Below are 19,396 nucleotides of genomic sequence, written 5' to 3'. Positions count from 1 at the left end.
CATAAACAGTTCTGTAGCTCTGTAGCAGAAATGTTGTCTATTTTACTCAAAATGGGAACCATATCTGGCATTGATCTAGAAGGGAATTATTTTAATGTCATTCAATTTGCGGACTAGGTCTTTTTTTAAGAAATGAACAGTAAATACCCCTAGCACTTCAGTTAATCAAGATTTTTTTCAAAAGCAGGTTTAATGGTAAATATGTCAAAATGCAAGCTATTGGCCATTCATGATCATTCTAATTTAACATTGTACAATATCCCAGTTAAAAATGAAGGTAAATATTTAGGTATCTGGTTATCTAAGATGGTGGATAATTTAGAAAATGTAAATATTGATAAAACTGTGGAGAAATCTAAATGAAAGTAGAGAATCTTTCTAGATTCATCTATCCATGTTTCTCTCTAGCTAGTTTCTGCAAAAAAAAAAAAAGGCAATTAACAAATTAAACTCATTTTATATGGAAAATTAAGAATCATTCTATACGTAAACGAGATATGATTAAAGATTATGAAGAATGCATGTGGTCTTAAAATGACTGACTTTGATATTATGAATGGGGTCATTAAACTTAGATGTCTTTCATTAATGATAAGTCCTCTCTCTGGTTTGAGATTCCTACTGCTGTATTCAAAAAATGTGGTGGCATAATTTTTTTTTGTTGCAGTGTGACTTCAAAAAGTATTATTACATTGGTGATTTTCAAACATAATTTTAGTCCTTATAACATGTCAGACAGTCTGGAACAACAGATATACAACAGGTATAACAGTGAACAGGAAATCTGTGTTTATTGATGAGTGGTGGCAGAAAGGCATATGGTCACTACATGTTATGGACAATGTTGGGAATATACTGAGCCATGATGCTTTTTGTGGTAAATGCAATCTAAGCTGCTCCTCTAAAGTGTAATATATAAGTGAAATATTCAATGATAATACCTAAAATACAACAACTTATTATAGAAAATGTAAGCAAAAGAATTTTTAAGAATAAGATTTAATGTTGGGGATTAAATTGTATGTCAAATATGCAAGTTAGAGATAGAAATGGTTGAACACTTGTTTTGTTTTTTTCAGTGCAATATGGTAAACACATTCTGGAATGAGCTAAGAATACCCGTAAGGCTGATACTGTTTTGGGAAACTGTTAAGTTTGGGTTGTTAATTAAGGATAAAAAGGTATCTTATGTAATAAATAATGTGTTGCTTTTGCTGAAATTTTACATACACAAATGTACATTTTTCAAAATTCCTCCACGATTACTGGTTTTTAATGAGGAATTTCTAGTATATTTGAAGACACTGAGAGGGATGAAAAGTCCCAAAGCATTTTATTGTACTCCTTATTGGAAGATTTTGGTTTTATAATAATAATAATAATACTAATACTAATACTAATAATAATAATAAACGACTTCTTTCTTTCTTTCTTTCTTTCTTTGTCTTTAACCTACTTACTGTTGGGTATGGTATGTATATTGTGATGTGATGATTGAATGTAAGCTCAGTCTTGTTTGTAAATCTTTCAGTTATAAATGCCTTTCTGTAGCCAATGGCACGTCACTATGCGTTGAACTATTGCGGTTATATATTCAGAGATTTGTACCTTGTTTGTTTGTGTTGTTGAAGCATTAAAAATAAAAATAAAAAAAAACATGTCACTATGCGTATTGGCCATAGATAGACTGTAAAAAATAGGTATTGGCACATCCGGTGGAGAGAGAGCGAGAAGAAGAAGAACTCTCTCCACTATCCCACAATGCACCGAGAACGCACACGGTGTCACGTCATCGCCCGCTCCTTAAGTATTTGAACGCGTATGGCGCGAGATATGATTAATAATAATATACTTGATTGATTAAAAGAAATTAGATATTTGAATACCAACCAAGAGCAACACAAAATGTAGGTATGTAACGTTAACGTTTCTGAAACATAATAAATATTTGTGACGGAAGATTCCTTTGAAGGAGTGCATTTCTTTTTTATGTTTACTTTCTGAAAAGTTCATTTTATATCATCACAACTGCTTCAGTTCCGATAATATTATTTGAAATATTCTCCTAAATGATCATTCACGGTAACGTTACACAATTTATACTTTAATTTGTGCCACAAAGTACTGTTTTATTTATATATAAATGCGATGGTAATACCATGTAGATTTACCCTGGTAACACTTGGTATTCTGTGATTTAGGCCTGCATACTGTCCTGGTGTTCCGTGGACTATTAAAAAGTAACCAATGTGGTTACCGTTATGGTAATCATCAAGACAAGTTTTTTATCTTCAAATAATTTGTCGCTAACAAAAGTACCATGGTTTTTCCATGTTTTGGTAATGGTAATTATTCAGTGCTATGGTATCACAGTACCATCTGATACCATCAAAGTACTGTTTTACTGCCATCATTTTTTGTAATGGTACCTTGTAGTATTGTCAACTTAGTAATTGATGGTTGAATATATTTTTGTTTTGGTATTGTTTTCTTCATTTGTGTATTTTATGTCATAATATTAAACACCCCATCTCCTGTTCTGTTATAGGTTAGTGCATATTGATGTGGAGCATCTGGATGAGCTGTCAGCATTCACAATTCTATTATTTGAAGTAATCTTCTGAAAATTTGTCAAGCCTACATTAGAACTGATTATACATTTCCTATGTCGTCTTCTTATCAGACATCAGTGGTCAGCACCCCTCTCCCTCTGCCTACCCACTTCTTTCATGCCCAGCAGTCCTTTTCCCTAAAGAAACGGAGACCTCCCTTCTCTTCCTCATCATCTTCCTCCCTGTCCCCTCCGCGGCCATTATCTCATTCTTTACCGCCACGGCCACCATCAAAAGGATGCCCCCCCCTTAGCCGAGTGTTTCTCCATCACCCCACTCCGTGGACGCCCCTGTCACGCTCCCTTATTGAGTCACCCCCTTCTCGCTCTGTGTACGACCCGTCTCGACTGCAGTCTTTTTTCAGCCAGTGCTTTATCAACCTGGGCCTGATTGGACGAGGTTCCTTTGGTGAGGTTTTCAAGGTGAGACATGCTAAATGCCTTCTAAGGGTTTATGTGGAATAGCATACTACCATCATTCCTATTCATACTATTTCTGCAGGATGTATACTTCTATTTCCAGTGAGAAGTAATATCAGCCACCATCTTTTTCTGCCCAATGTCTCAAATATTTTTCAAAATACTAGACTTGATTCGCTGAAGTAAAGAATGTACTCTGAAACTGATTCATATAATACATTTATACATGATACATTTCAGATAATGGTGATGTTTCAAGATCATCAATGAATACACTAATGATACTGTGTTTTTTCAGATGTTCTTCAAATGACTGTCCTCTCTGTCGTCATAAAACATCCCATGGCACTTCTCGTAAAGAGTAGGGGTGTAACCCCGGTGTCCTAGCCGAATTTCCTCACTGGCCCTTATCTATCATGGTCTCCTAATAATCCCCTTCCACTGAATTGGCTTTATTCTCTTCTCCACCTATAGCTGGTGTGTGGATGCTGCACACTGGTGGTGGTTGAGGAGAGACCCCTGATCCCATTGTAAAGCACTTTGACGGTACAGTTGTATCTAAAAGTGCTATATAAATGCATTCATTCATTCATTTTTGTCTGTCAGGTGGTGAGTCTTTTGGATGGTTGCCAGTACGCTGTGAAGCGTTCAGTGCAGCGGTTCCGTGGTGAGGTTGAACGAGCAAAAAGCATTACTGAGGCTTGGAATCATGAGAGACTACTGCCACACCCTTACGTGCTGGGCTTCATTGCTGCTTGGGAGGAGGCTGGTCACCTCTACATCCAGACTGAACTCTGCTGTACCAGCCTACAGCTATACGCTGAGGAAACGTCATTTCACACTGGTATACAGCAAACTACACAAGAAAAACTCTCTCACCAATGACCGCAACAAAAGACTGGTTTATAATAAACATTGCATTTTTTTTGCATTGCATTGCAAATATAAGTTACTCAAGACGAGTGTGTGTGTGTGTTGTGTTGTACCAGGTGAGACAAGTGCCTGGACATACCTGTGTGACATGCTTTCAGCGCTCGACCACTTGCACGCTCATGGGTTTGCCCATATGGACATCAAACCAGCAAATATTTTCATTACAAAGTCTGGACGGCTCAAACTTGGAGACTTTGGCTTGTTGATCAAGCTTCCTAGAGATGTCCAAAAACAAGCGATAGAGGAAAAGAGAGAAATGAAGATGGATGATGATTTACAGGAAGGAGACCCCAGATATATGGCCCCTGAGCTATTGAGAGGAGAGTATGGGACTGCTGCAGACATCTTTAGGTTAGTGAATGTTATCTTGTTTATATTTAAATGTCAACGGTAAGAACCAAATTAGTTATTTTGTGAGTTGTATAAATTGTAAATTATTGTATAAAGATTTGTATATTCTAATCTCTTCTCTTCTCTTCTCTTCTCTTCTCTTCTCTTCTCTTCTCTTCTCTTCTCTTCTCTTCTCTTCTCTTCTCTTCTCTTCTCTTCTCTTCTCTTCTCTTCTCTTCTCTTCTCTTCTCTTTTAGTTTGGGTGTTTCCATCCTGGAGTTGGCCTGTAACATTGAAGTTCCTAAAGGAGAAGATGACTGGCAGCAGCTCCGAATGGGTCACTTACCCGCAGAATTCACAAATGGTACTGTACATTATCATTTCATGTGGCTAAGTGAAATGCTGAAAATGTTCTTGATACGTTTAGGGACACTTTAAGGACCTGTGCCCGGGTGCATAAAACGCCTTAAGTTTTTCCCTTAAGTGTGGGACTTAAGGCGTGATTTCCCCTTAACTAAGGGAATGATTTAAGGCTGTTGCATATAATCCCTTAAACAGTTCTCTTAGGTAAGGGAAACCGTTAAGTGTTTCACGACAGCGATCCAGGTTTGCCATTATAAAAATCTATTGTTGCCATAGACACGCTACTGTACACATTAACCCATAGCTAGGAGCTTTAAAACAATGGATACAATAGATAAAGAAATGGATAAGGAAAACAAAAAAAGAAAGCCAAATTGGACAGAGGATGAGAAGTGTATTCTTCTTGATGAATATGGGAAAAGAAAAGCAATTTTAAGAAGCAAACTTAATCCCGTTATAACTGCTGCCAAAAAACATAAACAGTGGGAGGAAATAACCGAGAAAATTAACGCACGGAATTTAGGCGTAAAGAGGACGGTTTCAGAGGTAATAAAAAAATATGAAAACGTCTCTGTGGTGGCAAAAAAATAAATCAACCTTCATAAGAGGGAGTCCAACAAAACTGGTAAGAAAAAAAAACGCTATTTTCTTCGCACGCACTGAGTGCATTTTGTTACCATATCACAGAGAGCTAACGATAACAAAACTGCAGGTGCTGCCAGCAGTACGCCAAACCAGGCAGCAAAGTGAGTTATTGCTTCTTTGTTAACAGTTATTTTAGTTTTGTTAATTTGACTTAGAACAGCCCCAATATTATTTATTATATTTCATAATTCCTCCAAAACATTTGTGAATTGCAGAAAGACGCAAATACCCTCTCCAGCCGCTACAAGAGGAGAAGGAAAATCAAGACCTTTACAACATCATTCTTAATAACAAACTTCTGCAGCTACAAAGTGAAGGGAAAATAACAATCACATCAATTGACGAATAAATACATTTTATGACAGATCTGAAAAGTTTTGCATTTATTTATGTAATTACAAGAACAAATATATTAACAAAATACCAATAATAATAATAGCAAATACAATATAGCTAATACATTCATATATAATATTAGTAGGCTACTAAATAGCACTATGAATTGCATTACCTTAAATTGCAACTGCTAGCCTAGGCATATACATTTTATCATTTATATTAATACTAATAGGCTAATAATAAATTTTATCATTAATATTACTACTGCTGCTAATACATTTTATTTTTAATATTAGCCTACTACTACAACTATTGGCCATACTATAGGCCTACTAATTAAAGAATGCATTTACGATGGCATCTCTGACAACAAATCCAGCCTGTTGGAAATCTTGTTGCAGAAGATTTGCTTCATGAGCCTCTTCTGCCTCATGACCCTCTTCTTCGAGATCATCTTCCTCTTCGAAGGCAGAATACATTTTGGACATGTTAAAAAGAACAACGCAGGCGACAATAATTTTGCAAGCCCTTGGAGGCTCAACGCACAGTTCGCTGTGGAGACAGTGAAATCTCCGTTTAAGCTGTCCGATCGTCCTCTCAACTATCGACCTTGTGTGTGTCAACGCATTGTTGTATCTTTCCTACAGGATCAAACAATAACCAACAAGTCACAATACATTTTAATACATTTTAATACACAAAAAAAATCAATAAGTTAGACAATATATATGTTTTTTTTTAATGCTTTGTACATCTAAGTTGTCTGTAACATTATTAAATACATGCCTGTGCAGCGTTAAGGGGATTCATGAAGGGCGTCATGAGCCATGGTCGGCAGGGGTAACCACTGTCCCCTAGCAGAAGACCACCGTGCATTCCAACCTCAAAATCTCTCCCAATCTTGGTCTCAGTCAAAATCCTAGAGTCATGTGTACTCCCTGGCCACGATGCAACGACATTTCTTATTCTGCACAGATGGTCACACACTAACTGCACATTAACAGAATGGTAATTTTTTCTGTTCACATACTGATCTTCGTGCGCGCGGGGCACCTGAATTCATGTGACATGTGTGCCGTCAATTACACCACTTATTCGAGGAAACCCCGCTTTCCGAAAAAAAGAGGTTTGAATGACATCCAGTTCAACACGAGATGGAAACGTCACAGTTTGGCTTAAATGACGGCAAAGGGCCCCTGCAATTCGGTGAATAACTCTGCTGACGGACGACTTATGAACGTGGAAAACATCTCCCACTACAGACTGGAAACTCCCAGTCGCCAAGAACCGAAGTGCTATAAGCAACTGTAACACAGAGGGTAGTGAGTGGTTGCGCTGGGTAACATGGTCAAGGTCGCCTTCTAGTTTGTTAGCCATTTCATAAATTCCGCGGCGATCAAATTGATATCCTCGAAGCAGTTTTTCATCGCTAAGATGGTCCAGAGGGTTCTCCCTATCGCGATAAATTCGCCTTGGCACATCTATATCTTGAACAGGATCCATAAACTCAGCCATTTTTTCTCATTTGTGTTCATAAACTCTTTTAAGGTAAAGTTTTTCTAACCTTAAACTGTACTTAGGAAAATGACAGTTAAGGGGCTTTATGCAACACTTAATGGTTTTTAAGGGATTACTTAAGTGAAAGATAGACACTTAAGGGTAATTCTAAGGGTGTATCACGTTTCAGTAAAAAAAAAAAACCTTAAGTAACACTTAAGGGTTATTTTCTGCAACACCATTAAGTTTAAGGGAAACCTAAGGGCGATCTTAAGGGAAAATTCCACTTAAGGTGCTTTATGCAACCAGGCACTTGCGGTTTCACACAATAGGGGCTTTCACATCGGGTAGTTCTAGAAACTTACTTCTAGGAACTAGCCACCAGGGTGGTTCTCTTAGGAACATTTTCCTAAGTGACGTAAGCCGCGCTTATTGTTGTGACTTTTATTTTGTGGTGTGGCGCTTGAGCGTGTTCAGAATAAACTAGTCAAACAAAGGTTTGAATTAATTTTACAGAAAATACTCAATATCATTAACTAATAATTTAGAAATAATCACATTAGAAATTCACATTATGCATAAATTCATAAAATTATACTAAAAGCATGAACAAATATTATCATAATGAAATCTTCAGATTCCCAAAACTGAGTTTTTTCAACTTTACAAAGGTGACAGTTTCTGTCTGCGCAGTGAATTTTTTATCTGATTTAATTTTTTTAATCCTTAAGCATGCAGCAAGGTGCTCTCTTTGAAGTTTATTTCGCATGTCAGTTTTGATCTGAAATAGAAACAAACTTGCATAACCATTTTGGAAGATAGCACAAGAGAAAATTAACTGACAATTTTCAAATTGTGCTTTCTTAAATTATGGTTTAAAATCACTTAATACCCTGTTCATTTCTGAGAAGTCTCACTCACAATTTAATATTGTTTAAAGCCATTTCGCGATTTCAGTCTATATATTGTTTAGTCTGTTGTTTAAATGGATATCATATAGATCAGTGGTTCTCAAACTTTTTAGAGTGGCGTGCGCTCTAAGGCTTTTAAAGGGGAACTTGGCAACTATTTCAACTTAATAAATCCGTTTAGAAATCATTTGGATGGTTAAATAACGTCTCCGGTTACTTTCGTAACCTCGGTTCCCTGAAAGGCAAGGAACGAGACATTACGGATGTCGTATATGGGAACTCCTCTCCTCCTTCACTTCCGCTGAAATCTTATAGGCTAACGCCAGCAGAGCTGGCCAATTGACGCAAAATATGCAAATACTGAAACACCGTTGCAGTAATAATGCAAGTGCAGCGTCAATTCCCTTCAGAATCGAACAAACGCTTGAATCAAAGCGAACATGGCGGCGAGCGTAATGTCTCGTTCCTTGCCTTTCAGGGAACCGAGGTTACGAAAGTAACCGGAGACGTTCCCTATCAAGGCTACGGAACTTCTATATTACGGATTTCGTATATGAGAACTGTATAAAATCCCGCCGTGGCAGCATAACAGACCACTGACAACAGAACCCAATACCAACACCGCCCCCCCCAGCATGCGAGCATCTGATAGGCCGAGATTGACCAATAGCGAATCTCTAACCTCTGATAGGTCCACAAGGACCAATCACAAGCTCACAAAACACTGCCCGAATTTGCATATCCCGAGCAGTATAACCGGGGGAAGTTAGCACTGTCGAGCAACAGGGCAACAACAGTAAGAAAAGGCCAACGCATAGCGGTGTGTTGGTATGTTAACCAAAATAATAGCACATAGAACAACTCATGAGCAAAGCGCAGAGCAGCTTCCTAAATGCTATGCATTGCAATCACTCACCGAAAGCACTCGAGACGCTACAGAGGGTATATCCAACCTGTAAAACCTGGCAAACGTGTTCTGAGAAGACCAGCCAGCCGCAAGACACAAATCCTGAATAGACATACCCTTAGTCCAGGCCCACGAGGAGGCGATCGCTCTGGTCGAATGGGCCTTGACGTTAAGGGGGCATTCCTTCCCCAGGCAATCATAGGCCAAAACAATAGTGTCCACAATCCAGTGAGCAAGCCTCTGTTTAGAGACCCCCCGTCCCTTGTTGCACCCACCAAAGCACACAAAGAGCTGGTCCGATTGTCGAAAAGCGGCCGAGCGAAAAAATATATTCCCGGAGCGCTCTGACTGGGCAAACAGCACTCTGAGCATCCGAACCCTGAGAGGTTGATGGCTCAGCGGACAGGGCAGGCAGAGAAACAATCTGCGCCCTGAACGGGGTATTGAGCGACTTAGGGACATAACCCGGTCTCGGTCTGAGAGTCACATTACAGTTTCCCGGTCCAAAGCGAATACAATCTTCACTTACAGAGAAAGCCTGTAAATCCCCAACCCGCTTCGCCGAAGTGAGAGCGAGAAGCAGAGCCGTTTTTATCGATAGCTCCTTAATGGCGATCGAAGCTAAGGGCTCGAAGGGCGGTCGTGACAAAGCCTCCAAGACCAAAGCTAAATCCCACGGCGGCACCGAAGGCGGTCGTGCAGGGCATAATCTCCTAGCTCCCTTAAGGAACCGTGTCACCAACGCATGTCTACAGATAGGCTGGGGAGATCGGTGCATTCAGCAGCGTCTTCCTGTCAGCCTCCTGCATGTCCGAAAGGGTGAGCCACAGGTGTCTGTGGAGGACCACCAAAAACCCCATCGAACGGCCTATCGCCTGGGCCGAGCGCTTCGTGGCCAGGAGCGCGAGGTCCGTGGCTGAACGGAGATCCCAGATGGCGTCAGCATCGATAGAGGCGGCGCCATCCAGAGACTTCAGCAGTTTAGCCTGCAGCACTTGGAGAACGGCCATGGCGTGCAGCGCAGATACCGCCTCTCCCGCCGCGCCGTAGGCCTTGTTAGCCTGGTGGGCTGTGAATCTGCAGGCTCTGGACGGCAGGCTGCGGTCCGAGCCCAGGGCGGGAGCCGACGGGCAGAGGTGCGCGGCGACGGTCTCCTCGACGGGGGGGATACGGAGGTAGCCGTGGTCTCCCGCCTCGTCCACGGGGGCAAACATGGCCTGGGTGGAAGTGAGAGTGCGCAGCGATTGCGGGGCCACCCACGACTTTACAACGTGCTCGTGCACGTCAGGAAAGAACGGGGTTCCCCTTTTCGAAGCGGCCTGACAGATGCTCGACTGGAGGAACCACGCGTCGAGTTTGCTCTTGGATGGCTCATCCGGAGCTTTCCAAGAGAGGTCCAGTTCCTCGACGGCCTTGGAGAGGATACGAAAAAGTTCGTCCTGCAGGTCAGCCGGGGTCTCCGCAGCCGCCAGCTCCGGTGCGGCCCGCTCCGTGCCCCAGTCGTTCTTGGAGGCAGACAGAGACATGGAGTCCTCCTCCTCACTTGCCCCGAAGGACACGAAGTCAGCGACTTCGCGAGAGGGGGTGAAAGGTGGGGTCGGGGAAACTCACCGGGGGTCGAACCTCGACGCCGCGGTTGGGGGGGCACACCAGCGGCTCGGCGGCGGCAGTGTGCCCGATCCCCACTGCTGCGCGAGCTTCATCCCGCCTCGTCCTGAGAGCTCTTAGGGACATATCCGCGCAGTGCTCGGAGGACCCGCCATCCTTGAGGGCTGACTCGGCATGGGCCAGCCCCATGCACGCAACGCAGAACAGGTGTGCGTCCGGGGGCATGATGGGGCCCGAGCATAAGTTGCAGAAGGTCGCCATCGGATGCAGAAGACAGTTGAAGTATCTTCGGCGCACCTTCGACGACGGTGAATAATCCTTAAAAAGTTGTAGTGGTTAGTATCAGCTTTCTAGCACACGATTTGAGCGTGAAGAGAGAGATTCTAAAGGGAATTGACGCTGCACTTGCATTATTACTGCAATGGTGTTTCAGTATTTGCATATTTTGCGTCAATTGGCCAGCTCTGCTGGCGTTAGCCTATAAGATTTCAGCGGAAGTGAAGGAGGAGAGGAGTTCCCATATACGACATCCGTAATGTTGAAGTTCTGTAGCCTTGATAGGGAACCTGTTCTGGTGAGAATGGTGACTTTCCCCGCACCCCCCAGCGTTCCCTGGCGGAAAACCAACCTTGCAACATAGGGTCTAACATCCCGGTAAGTTGGAAATAGGAAGTCTCGTGAGAAGCGAGAACGAGCGAGAAACACGAACTGCTTTACGGCAATTCAACATAAACACACACGCCATATGATACTGTGTATGATGTATTACCCACCTCGGAAGACATAGCTCCACATGATAAAGTTGGCTGGCTCCCATAATAACAAATGCACATGAGCAGCGATAGAAAGGGGGAGGAGGGTGCCGCAAGTGAGATTTTTTTTTACTATAGTGTTGTTAAATATACGGCCCACAGCTGTAGGGGGAGCTCGCTGAGAAAACACGCGACAACAAAAGTGAAAATCAGCGAAGAAATGGCTAGAGTTGCCTTGTTCCCCTTTAAACATCCTTCTGCGTACCCCCCTCTCTGCAGTCACACCTTTTTCAGTAAGGGACAATATTTGCCTCCTTAAATTAATTTTTCCAGTGCATTTTTTACCTTTACAAATACCTTTATAAAATAAAAAATGCTTTAAATAAATAACAATTCAATAGAGAAATATGCAATAATGGTAAAAACATGATGCTTTTAAATTTTAAATTAAAACCGCCAGTGATGAGTGAGTCATCAAGTCATTCATTCATTCAGTAACGAAGCAAGTGGCTGTAATTATGAATGAATCATTGACTCTCACGGTTTGTTCAAAGCCGCAGATTCATTCACCAACACTGCTGTGTGCTGCAGTTCTGCTGTGGCTTTCGTTGGAGCTATTATTTTGTTGCAAAAAGTACTGACAATTACACTTTAATTCGCTTTTCCACTGTCAGGCCAAATCGTTCTCTTTGCTTAACTATTCCATTCAGGTACGGATATGGTTTAATTTTCCACTGTGGGGCTGATAACGGAGCTCTTTGGAATGCAATACAAATGTGTCAGTTTTTGCCTTGGTAACGCAAGAGTTTACAGACGAGATGTAAATAGAAACCGTGTTCTGGGGCATAATCAGATATTTCTTTTAATTTATTATTAATTTGTGTTTACGTCTCTCAAATAGCACTCTTAGACAGCTATAGAGAAACTGCTAGTCAGGCAGCAGACAAGTGACCAATTCTGAGATGCGACGTCACTTTGCGCGTTCTAGCAGCACGGTTCAGCAAGGTTAGCTAACAATGCTGAGAATTCCAGTCCAAGAACGGGTTGTAATCGTGCCATGCCGTGCTGTACAAGGCTGAAGTGGAAATATAACTGGAACCTTTCCTTAGCGTTCTTAGAACCGTTCAGACCGACAGTGGAGAAGTGCCTTGGTCTCTAAAGGAAGAAATAGTAATTAAATTAAAAAGTACGTAATTCAGCATACTGGATTATCTGTAAAAGGCTATTATTTCAGTATCTGGGTTTAAGTATAGTTTATTTAATGTTTATGTAATTACCGGGTGCTCAAGGCTGCCATTTACAGGCTGCATTTATTTAATTTATATAACCGTAAATGAAATGTGTATACATTGACCTAGTTTATATTCAGTACTTAGTATATTTGTGTATTACGTTCTTAAAGGATGAAGCGAATGTTAGAAATAAAGAGACAAAAAAGGGTGAAAGCTTTGGAGAGTGACTTTTTGCCTCGTTGTGAAGGGACAACAAGGCGTCGTTCCTGTGGCAATCCTGAAAGTCGACTTCAAAACCTTAAATTTGATTCTGTCCACAAATGGGAGCAAGTGAGACCAGACGGTTGATTAAAGACCAGACGTGCTGCCGTGTTCTGGATCATCTGTATGGAAGTAAAATAATGTCAAATGTTTTTGAAATAAAAAGCCTGTTGAATTGCACTACTTGAAAAAAATAGGCATTGCATTAACAGGGTGTCCGCGCGGTAGTAAAAAGTAGTAAAAGGTAGTAAAAAGAATCTACCAAAATTAAGGCCCTTGAAAGGTAGTAAAAGGTAACAAACGCAATTTGACCTGGTAGTAAATTTTTCATCACCACCTCAATATATGAGTTTCAATTTTTTTGCTTAATATTTGTGTCTCCATATTTTAACTTCATCTAGCATAATTTAAAAATATATACGGTGCTAACAACAGGACCTGACGGGCTCGACATTAACGCTTGTCCGCTTGTCTGGGACAAGTGGATTTTTTGAAGGGACAAGTAAAAGAGAATTTTCCTTGCCCGACCGGACAAGTAGCCTGATTAAAAGTCAATAACAAAAAAAATAACTAGGGAATCACTAAAATGAGAGAATGATTCTGATTGTATCATTATTGTAAGTTGCGATCGATAGTGGATAAGTATTACTGACGGTAACAAGGTTGCACTGTTGAGGCTCGCGCAGCCTCTCGAGGAGAAGTCCAAACAAATGTAAACTCAGTTTAAACTCAGTTAACAACATACTGCCAGTGCCACAATTCAAAATGTGTTTTAATATTTTTAACATATGATACAGTTTAGCAACCTCACACGACGAGTGCACAGCGAGTGTTTTCCTGAATACCATCACGACTTAAAATGTGACATTGCTTTCATACAACAGTTCAAATTAAGTCACTTACATTTTAGACACAATATTGACTGTTTTTGTTCTGTTTCAGCCGCGAAAATAGTTCCAAACAAAGATCACAGCAGAACCGTATCACATCTCACAGCAACACTTAACCGTGTTTTCATTACTGAATGATTCAGCGTTTTGAACGAATTGACTGAGTCAAAGATTCAATGTCCCATTCATAAACATGTCTCATTCTTGAATGAATCAGTTGTTTGAACGAATCGTTTGAATGAATGACTCAATGACTCGCTCATTAAGACGGTCGCCTGCCGCCTCCTACTGGCGGTTTACTTTCATGTTTAAAAGTATCATTCTTTCCAACGTTTCTTATTTGTATATTCAAAAATATTTAAAACATCTCATATTCATAACATTATATAATGCATTTGTAAATTTTCAGTGTAAATTATTTAATTTGATCAGCCCTACCTAGGGTAACAACAGCCCTATATTATCTTATTAGGCTATTCCAATTTAATCTATTGATACAATTTAAAACTAATGATAAAGCATACATTTAATAAGATTTGGGGGGTGGGGGTGGCACCATATCTGCACCTTTAAAGCCCTTTAAAGTTGCAGATATGACAATATGCAGATTTAAATATATCAGAGCTGATTGAACACAGATAAGGATATTTCTTCAGAATAAATTATATTTACAGCACACACACACACCAAAAAAATTCCGGACAAGCAACTTTTTTACTCGGACAAGTGAATGACAGATTTACTTGTCCAAAGGACAAGCACATGAAAAGGCTTAATGTCGAGCCCTGAGTCGGAGTTGATAGCAATGACAAAGTGGCAAGGTTATTATTCACCTTATTAGGGCTAAGGGCTATGGTTAGGATAACTCAAGGGCTAGGGTTAAGATAAGGACAACTGAAACTCAACTCGACACTACAAAAAAAACATAATTGACAATGACAATACTTAATGATCACAATTAAACATTAGTGTACCTAATATGTATGATGGGTGTGACAGTGTCACACTTATACCTTATAGTAAGTAGTGCTTTGCATTTCAAACACCTTTTCATTATTAAAAATTCAATTATCCATATTCACCTTTCATATTTCACTTCCAAAATATTCAAACTGTTTAAAAATACAACCAATAATATTCAACAGGCAATTTTCGGTCCATTTTATTTCGCTTTGCAAATTCGCTTCCACAAATTCAGTGGTTCAAATTCGACAGTAAATTCAACATTGACGTCCAGGAACTGCAGGAAAAGCAATAGATTACCGAGCATACTCTCCATCTGCTGTTAGTCAACCTCACCATCAGATGGTGCAAAAGCGCGTGTTGTTGACGAAGACCAGCAAAATTAGAGCAAGTCATTCATTCATAAAACTCATTTACAGCAATGTAAGTGTATTTGTGATTATTATGACGGCTGTTTTATGTTAAATTCAGTGCCTTCACGGTTACTTCACGGCCTACGGTTGACATATATTTCTCTTGGTTGTTTAGTTGCCTTAACTTTATATTGTGGCGATGTGCTGCATGCAGGCTATTAGGGTTTCCCTCAATACTTCTGGACATATACAACGCTTAACGTAGATTAATGGACTACAGTGATGTAAAAGACCAAACTCGCAGGTAAGCAGATGGACTCAGAATAACGCGCAAAGCTGAGCGTTTCCCAGTGATAGACTGGCATAAAGTTGGCTTGATGTTGGACATTCACACATTTAGGGACCGTCTCTAAAGTGTATACGACTTTGGTATACACGTTTCTAACTCCGATAGCATTTGAATAGAACGACTTACAGTCATAAAACCAACTGTAAAGTGTTCATGTAGTGTCAGGCATAATGCGCACCCTTTGGATTTTTGATATTTTTATAAATTTAAAAGTTTGCTATTGAAGTTAGAAACGTGTATGCCAATGTTGTATGCAACTTTAGAGACGGTCCCGAAATGTGCGAATGTCCAATGTCAAGCCAATTTTACATTTAGTCATTTAGCAGACGCTTTTATCCAAAGTGATTTACAGTTAATTTAACAATAGGACAACAATATGCAAGTGCTATGACAGTTTAAGCTAATGCAATACACGTAGGCATACTATATATAGTATATCAGTATATGTATATCACCAGTAGGCTTATATCGCCAGTATATCACGAAACGCTCAGCATGAAACTTTGCGCGTCAAGTTCATATTCTGAGTCCATGCTTGCCTGTAGCCTATATAGTAGCCTACAGCCTACTTCCCCAATAAGGTGCAAGATTGATCTTTCATATCACTGTATTAGTACATTAAGCTACGTTAAGCGTTTTGTCCCAACTGAAGGGGAATCCTTGAGTATGAGGTATTGAGGGAAACCGATTATAATCCTGTTCATGGTAGAGAAAGCTGATGACATGTAGAATACACAGGGAAAGTAACAATGAAGTTATTGAATGAAACATAAACACACAGCTTTTGTGTGTTTATCATCTTTTCCGCACATACTGACACAGATAATCATTTCCATTTTATGAATGAATGTCTTCGTCAACAACAAGCGCTTTTGCACCATCTGATGGTGAGGTTGACTAACAGCAGATGGAGAGTATGCTCGGTAATCTATTGCTTTTCCTGCAGTTCCTGGACGTCAATGTTGAATTTACTGTCGAATTTGAACCACTGAATTTGTGGAAGCGAATTTTGCAAAGCGAAATAAAATGGCCTGAAAATTGCCTGTTGAATATTATTGGTTGTATTTTTAAACAGTTTGAATATTTTGGAAGTGAAATATGAAAGGTGAATATGGATTATTGAATTTTTAATAATGAAAAGGTGTTTGAAATGTTTTTAATTGAAATATTCACAGCTTAAATATTCAACCATGTTGAATTTCAGCCCATAAAAATGCAAGCCATAAAAATACAATGCATTCAAATGCAAGCATGGTTAATGCAATGCCTATTTTTTTTTCAAGTAGTGCAATTCAACAGGCTTTTTATTTCAAAAACATTTGACATTATTTTACTTCCATACATCTGCAGACTGTTTTTGAAATATGGGTGTAAAAAAAGTTAGTGGCAAACACGATCCCTAGATTTTTTCTGTCCTGGTTGGCGTTAATGTTGTAAACTCCATTTGTACAGTGATGTTGTGGTCAGCTGATGGGTTTGCAGGAATTACATGGAGCTCCATCTTTGCAAGGTTGAGCTGTAGATGACGCTTCTTTATCCAGGCAGAATATAGCATTCCGTTACAAATTAGTGAATGCATAAAAAGGTCAGATCAGTGTTCAAAACTGTTCCTTTTTTTCCTTGATGTGATTAGCCTACTCTAATGATTAAAAATTCTAGGCCTGGTCCGAATACCATTTTTTTTTAGCTTCGAAGCTTCGGTAGTAATTAACATAGAATATTTGAAGCTTCGGAGAGAGGGGGCTGAACATATTCTTCTCTCTAATAAAGGCAGTATTCTCTATGTGTCTGTCCGTTTGCATTTTGATTATTTCGAGAACCGTTCATCCAATCGACTTCACAAGGGAGTGCAGTGTCCATTTGGTGCAATATAGATGGACACGCGAGACGCGACACGTTCAGAATTAATAAACTTTTAATAAACTACAGAACAACGCGAGCGGGAAACGGCGCGCCTCACGCGGTCAGGGCTTATATGCTCCGAGAACGGACACTGCACTAGTGATATAACACACACACACATACACACACACACACACACAAGTCTGTTAACTTAAGCAATACTTTTAAGGTAGTCTAATATTTTTCTGACTAACAAATTACTGACACAGTAAAGGGTAGATTTAAATAAAGAAAAAACAAAATTTAAATAAAGAAAAATGAAATTTAAATAAAGAAAAAACGAAATTTAAATGAAGAAAAAAACAATTTAAATAAAGAAAAAAATAAATTAAAATAATGAAAAACGAAATAAAGTTAAATCAAAAACGAGATTAATTTAGATTGATAATAACGGGTAAAAAGCTTAATACATTTTGTTTCTATTATTCTATTTTCCACAATGTCAAAGCAACGCAGCTTAACCCAAAATACAAGCTCAGGCATGCACTTCTGTCCACACACACTCCGCTGTTCTGCGCTCTAGCCAGAGAATACTCCCGTTGCAGGAACACTTTAGTAGGCCAATAAGAAGCAAATATATTTATTAAGTAAGTACCAGTCTTTTGATAGACCCTTGAACTTGGCAAATAGGACAATGCACACAGCCATATTGTGCCATCAGCCCATTTCATGTCATGGTTTCTCCTCCGCCACAGAGGATCCATTAAATTGGACATTAGGCCTTGATATTAGAGGTATTACCCTAAGGAAAGCCAAATTTTGAGCAAATGGGTCTAGATTTCTATTAATTCATGTGCATATTTGCTCTTTTTTTCTTCATAGTAAGCTGGCAGGGATGCAAAAAGGACATAGGTTATAGTATATAAAACTAGAAATTGGAATGCGTAATTGTAAATTGTAAGCATTCAAAAAAATCCTGTGCGCATGTGAATAGTTTCTTGAGGGCACGAAAAAGTTTCTTGTGTGCATGCAAGAGTCTGTATATATACACTACTGTGAAAAAGTCTTAGGCACTTTAGTATTTTCACCCCCTAAAAAATAGTTTTAAGCCAGTTATTTATATATTTTGCTGTAGTGTCAGCTTACATTTCCAAACATTCATTTTGCCATTAATTGTAATAATCCAGTGAGATTTTTGTATGCACAAGGAGTGACAAGAGCCAGAATGATCTGATCTCACAATCATTGATTCTGTCTGTGATTACATGAAGAAACAGAAGAAAAAAAAACTGAGACAGACTAAATCCAGAAGAACTGCAGCAATGTCTCCAAGATACTTAAAGAAACCTTCCTGCAAAGCTACAGTACTGTGAGACGTTTTAGGCACTTGTGTTAAAATGCTGTAAAGTGAGGATGCTTTCCAAAATAATGTCATAAATAGATTTTATATGTCAAGTATTTTCTATTAACTGAATCAAATCAATATTTTAAAACAGCTGTTGTCCAGGTACACTTGCACATTTTCAGGTAGCTTTATTAGGATGGTTTCTTCAAGCGTCATTTTCTCATAATATACATTGTACATCACCACATTTTTCAATGATTCTCAAATGAATCGTCCGATGATTCAGTCTCTTTAAATCCTTCCTTTCCGCTGCCTGCTGTGCTCTGATTGGCCAGACGGCCCAGTCTGTTGTGATTGGTTGACCGCTTACAGCGCCTGTCGGAAGCTAAACACCCATTACCATAACTGAGCTTCAGCTCCGGAGGCTTCCTCAGTCCTCAGCGATTACACACTGTAAAGAATTGTAAACCTCATTTAGACCTCATGTACCCCTTTTCCACCAAGGCAGTGCTGGTGCCGGTTCGGAGCCGGTGCCTACTCGCGAACCAGTTCTTTGTGTTTCGACAGCCAAAGAACCGGTTCTCGGCCAGGAAAATTGGTTCCAAAGCGGCACCAACTCTTTGCTGGACTAGAACCGTTCTTTTACCACATCATGCCTACGTCGGGGGCTGGGGGCGGGGTTATTGTCGAACTTCTTCTCGAACGTAACCTCCGGTATAGTAGTCCAGACAAACAGAACAAATGTGTTCTAAACATCTTCTTCTGACCCCAATATAGGATCGCAAAGCCAGGAGAAACATTTGCAGAAAGACGATGTAGTCCGCCATTGTAATTGTTATGCTTGA

The 19,396-nt window shown here is 39.8% G+C and overlaps 2 protein-coding genes across 5 annotated transcripts in view; one reads left to right on the top strand and one right to left on the bottom strand.

Annotated features, from left to right (window-relative positions):
- Positions 1-432: 432 nt before the first annotated feature.
- pkmyt1 (protein kinase, membrane associated tyrosine/threonine 1) overlaps positions 433-19,396 on the top strand; it is a 58,646-nt gene continuing 39,682 nt past the window's right edge. Inside the window, exons 1-5 of one of the 4 annotated variants that reach the window (XM_084135934.1) lie at positions 433-1,911; positions 2,549-3,034; positions 3,638-3,875; positions 4,021-4,315; positions 4,552-4,658. In XM_084135934.1, the coding sequence (XP_083992060.1) occupies positions 2,666-3,034; positions 3,638-3,875; positions 4,021-4,315; positions 4,552-4,658 (1,009 nt within the window). In that variant the 5' untranslated portion in view covers positions 433-1,911; positions 2,549-2,665. Of the gene's footprint in view, positions 1,912-2,243; positions 2,265-2,548; positions 3,035-3,637; positions 3,876-4,020; positions 4,316-4,551; positions 4,659-19,396 lie in introns of those variants that run through there. The other 3 variants (XM_084135932.1, XM_084135931.1, XM_084135933.1) reach the window with 3 other exon arrangements.
- On the bottom strand, positions 5,529-7,400 carry LOC311096260 (putative nuclease HARBI1). Its single transcript, XM_084135327.1, has 2 exons — positions 6,419-7,400; positions 5,529-6,282 (listed from the first exon to the last, which is right to left on the bottom strand). The coding sequence occupies exons 1-2, from the start codon at positions 6,515-6,517 to the stop codon at positions 5,974-5,976; spliced, it is 408 nt and encodes a 135-aa protein (XP_083991453.1). The 5' UTR covers positions 6,518-7,400; the 3' UTR covers positions 5,529-5,973.

Source organism: Abramis brama (genome assembly GCF_963993115.1).
Source record: "Abramis brama genome assembly, chromosome: 14".
Lineage (NCBI taxonomy): Eukaryota > Metazoa > Chordata > Actinopteri > Cypriniformes > Leuciscidae > Abramis > Abramis brama.
The sequence above is the reverse complement of the archived record's forward strand: the minus strand, read 5'-3'. Positions and strand labels throughout refer to the sequence as shown.

Excerpts from the sequence above, each read along its gene's own strand:
- LOC311096260 (XM_084135327.1), bottom strand. The coding sequence starts at position 6,517 with ATGCACGGTGGTCTTCTGCTAGGGGACAGTGGTTACCCCTGCCGACCA. Across the intron at positions 6,283-6,418 it reads ACGCTGCACAGGCATGTATT|GAAAGATACAACAATGCGTT; the intron begins TAATAATGTTAC and ends TTGATCCTGTAG.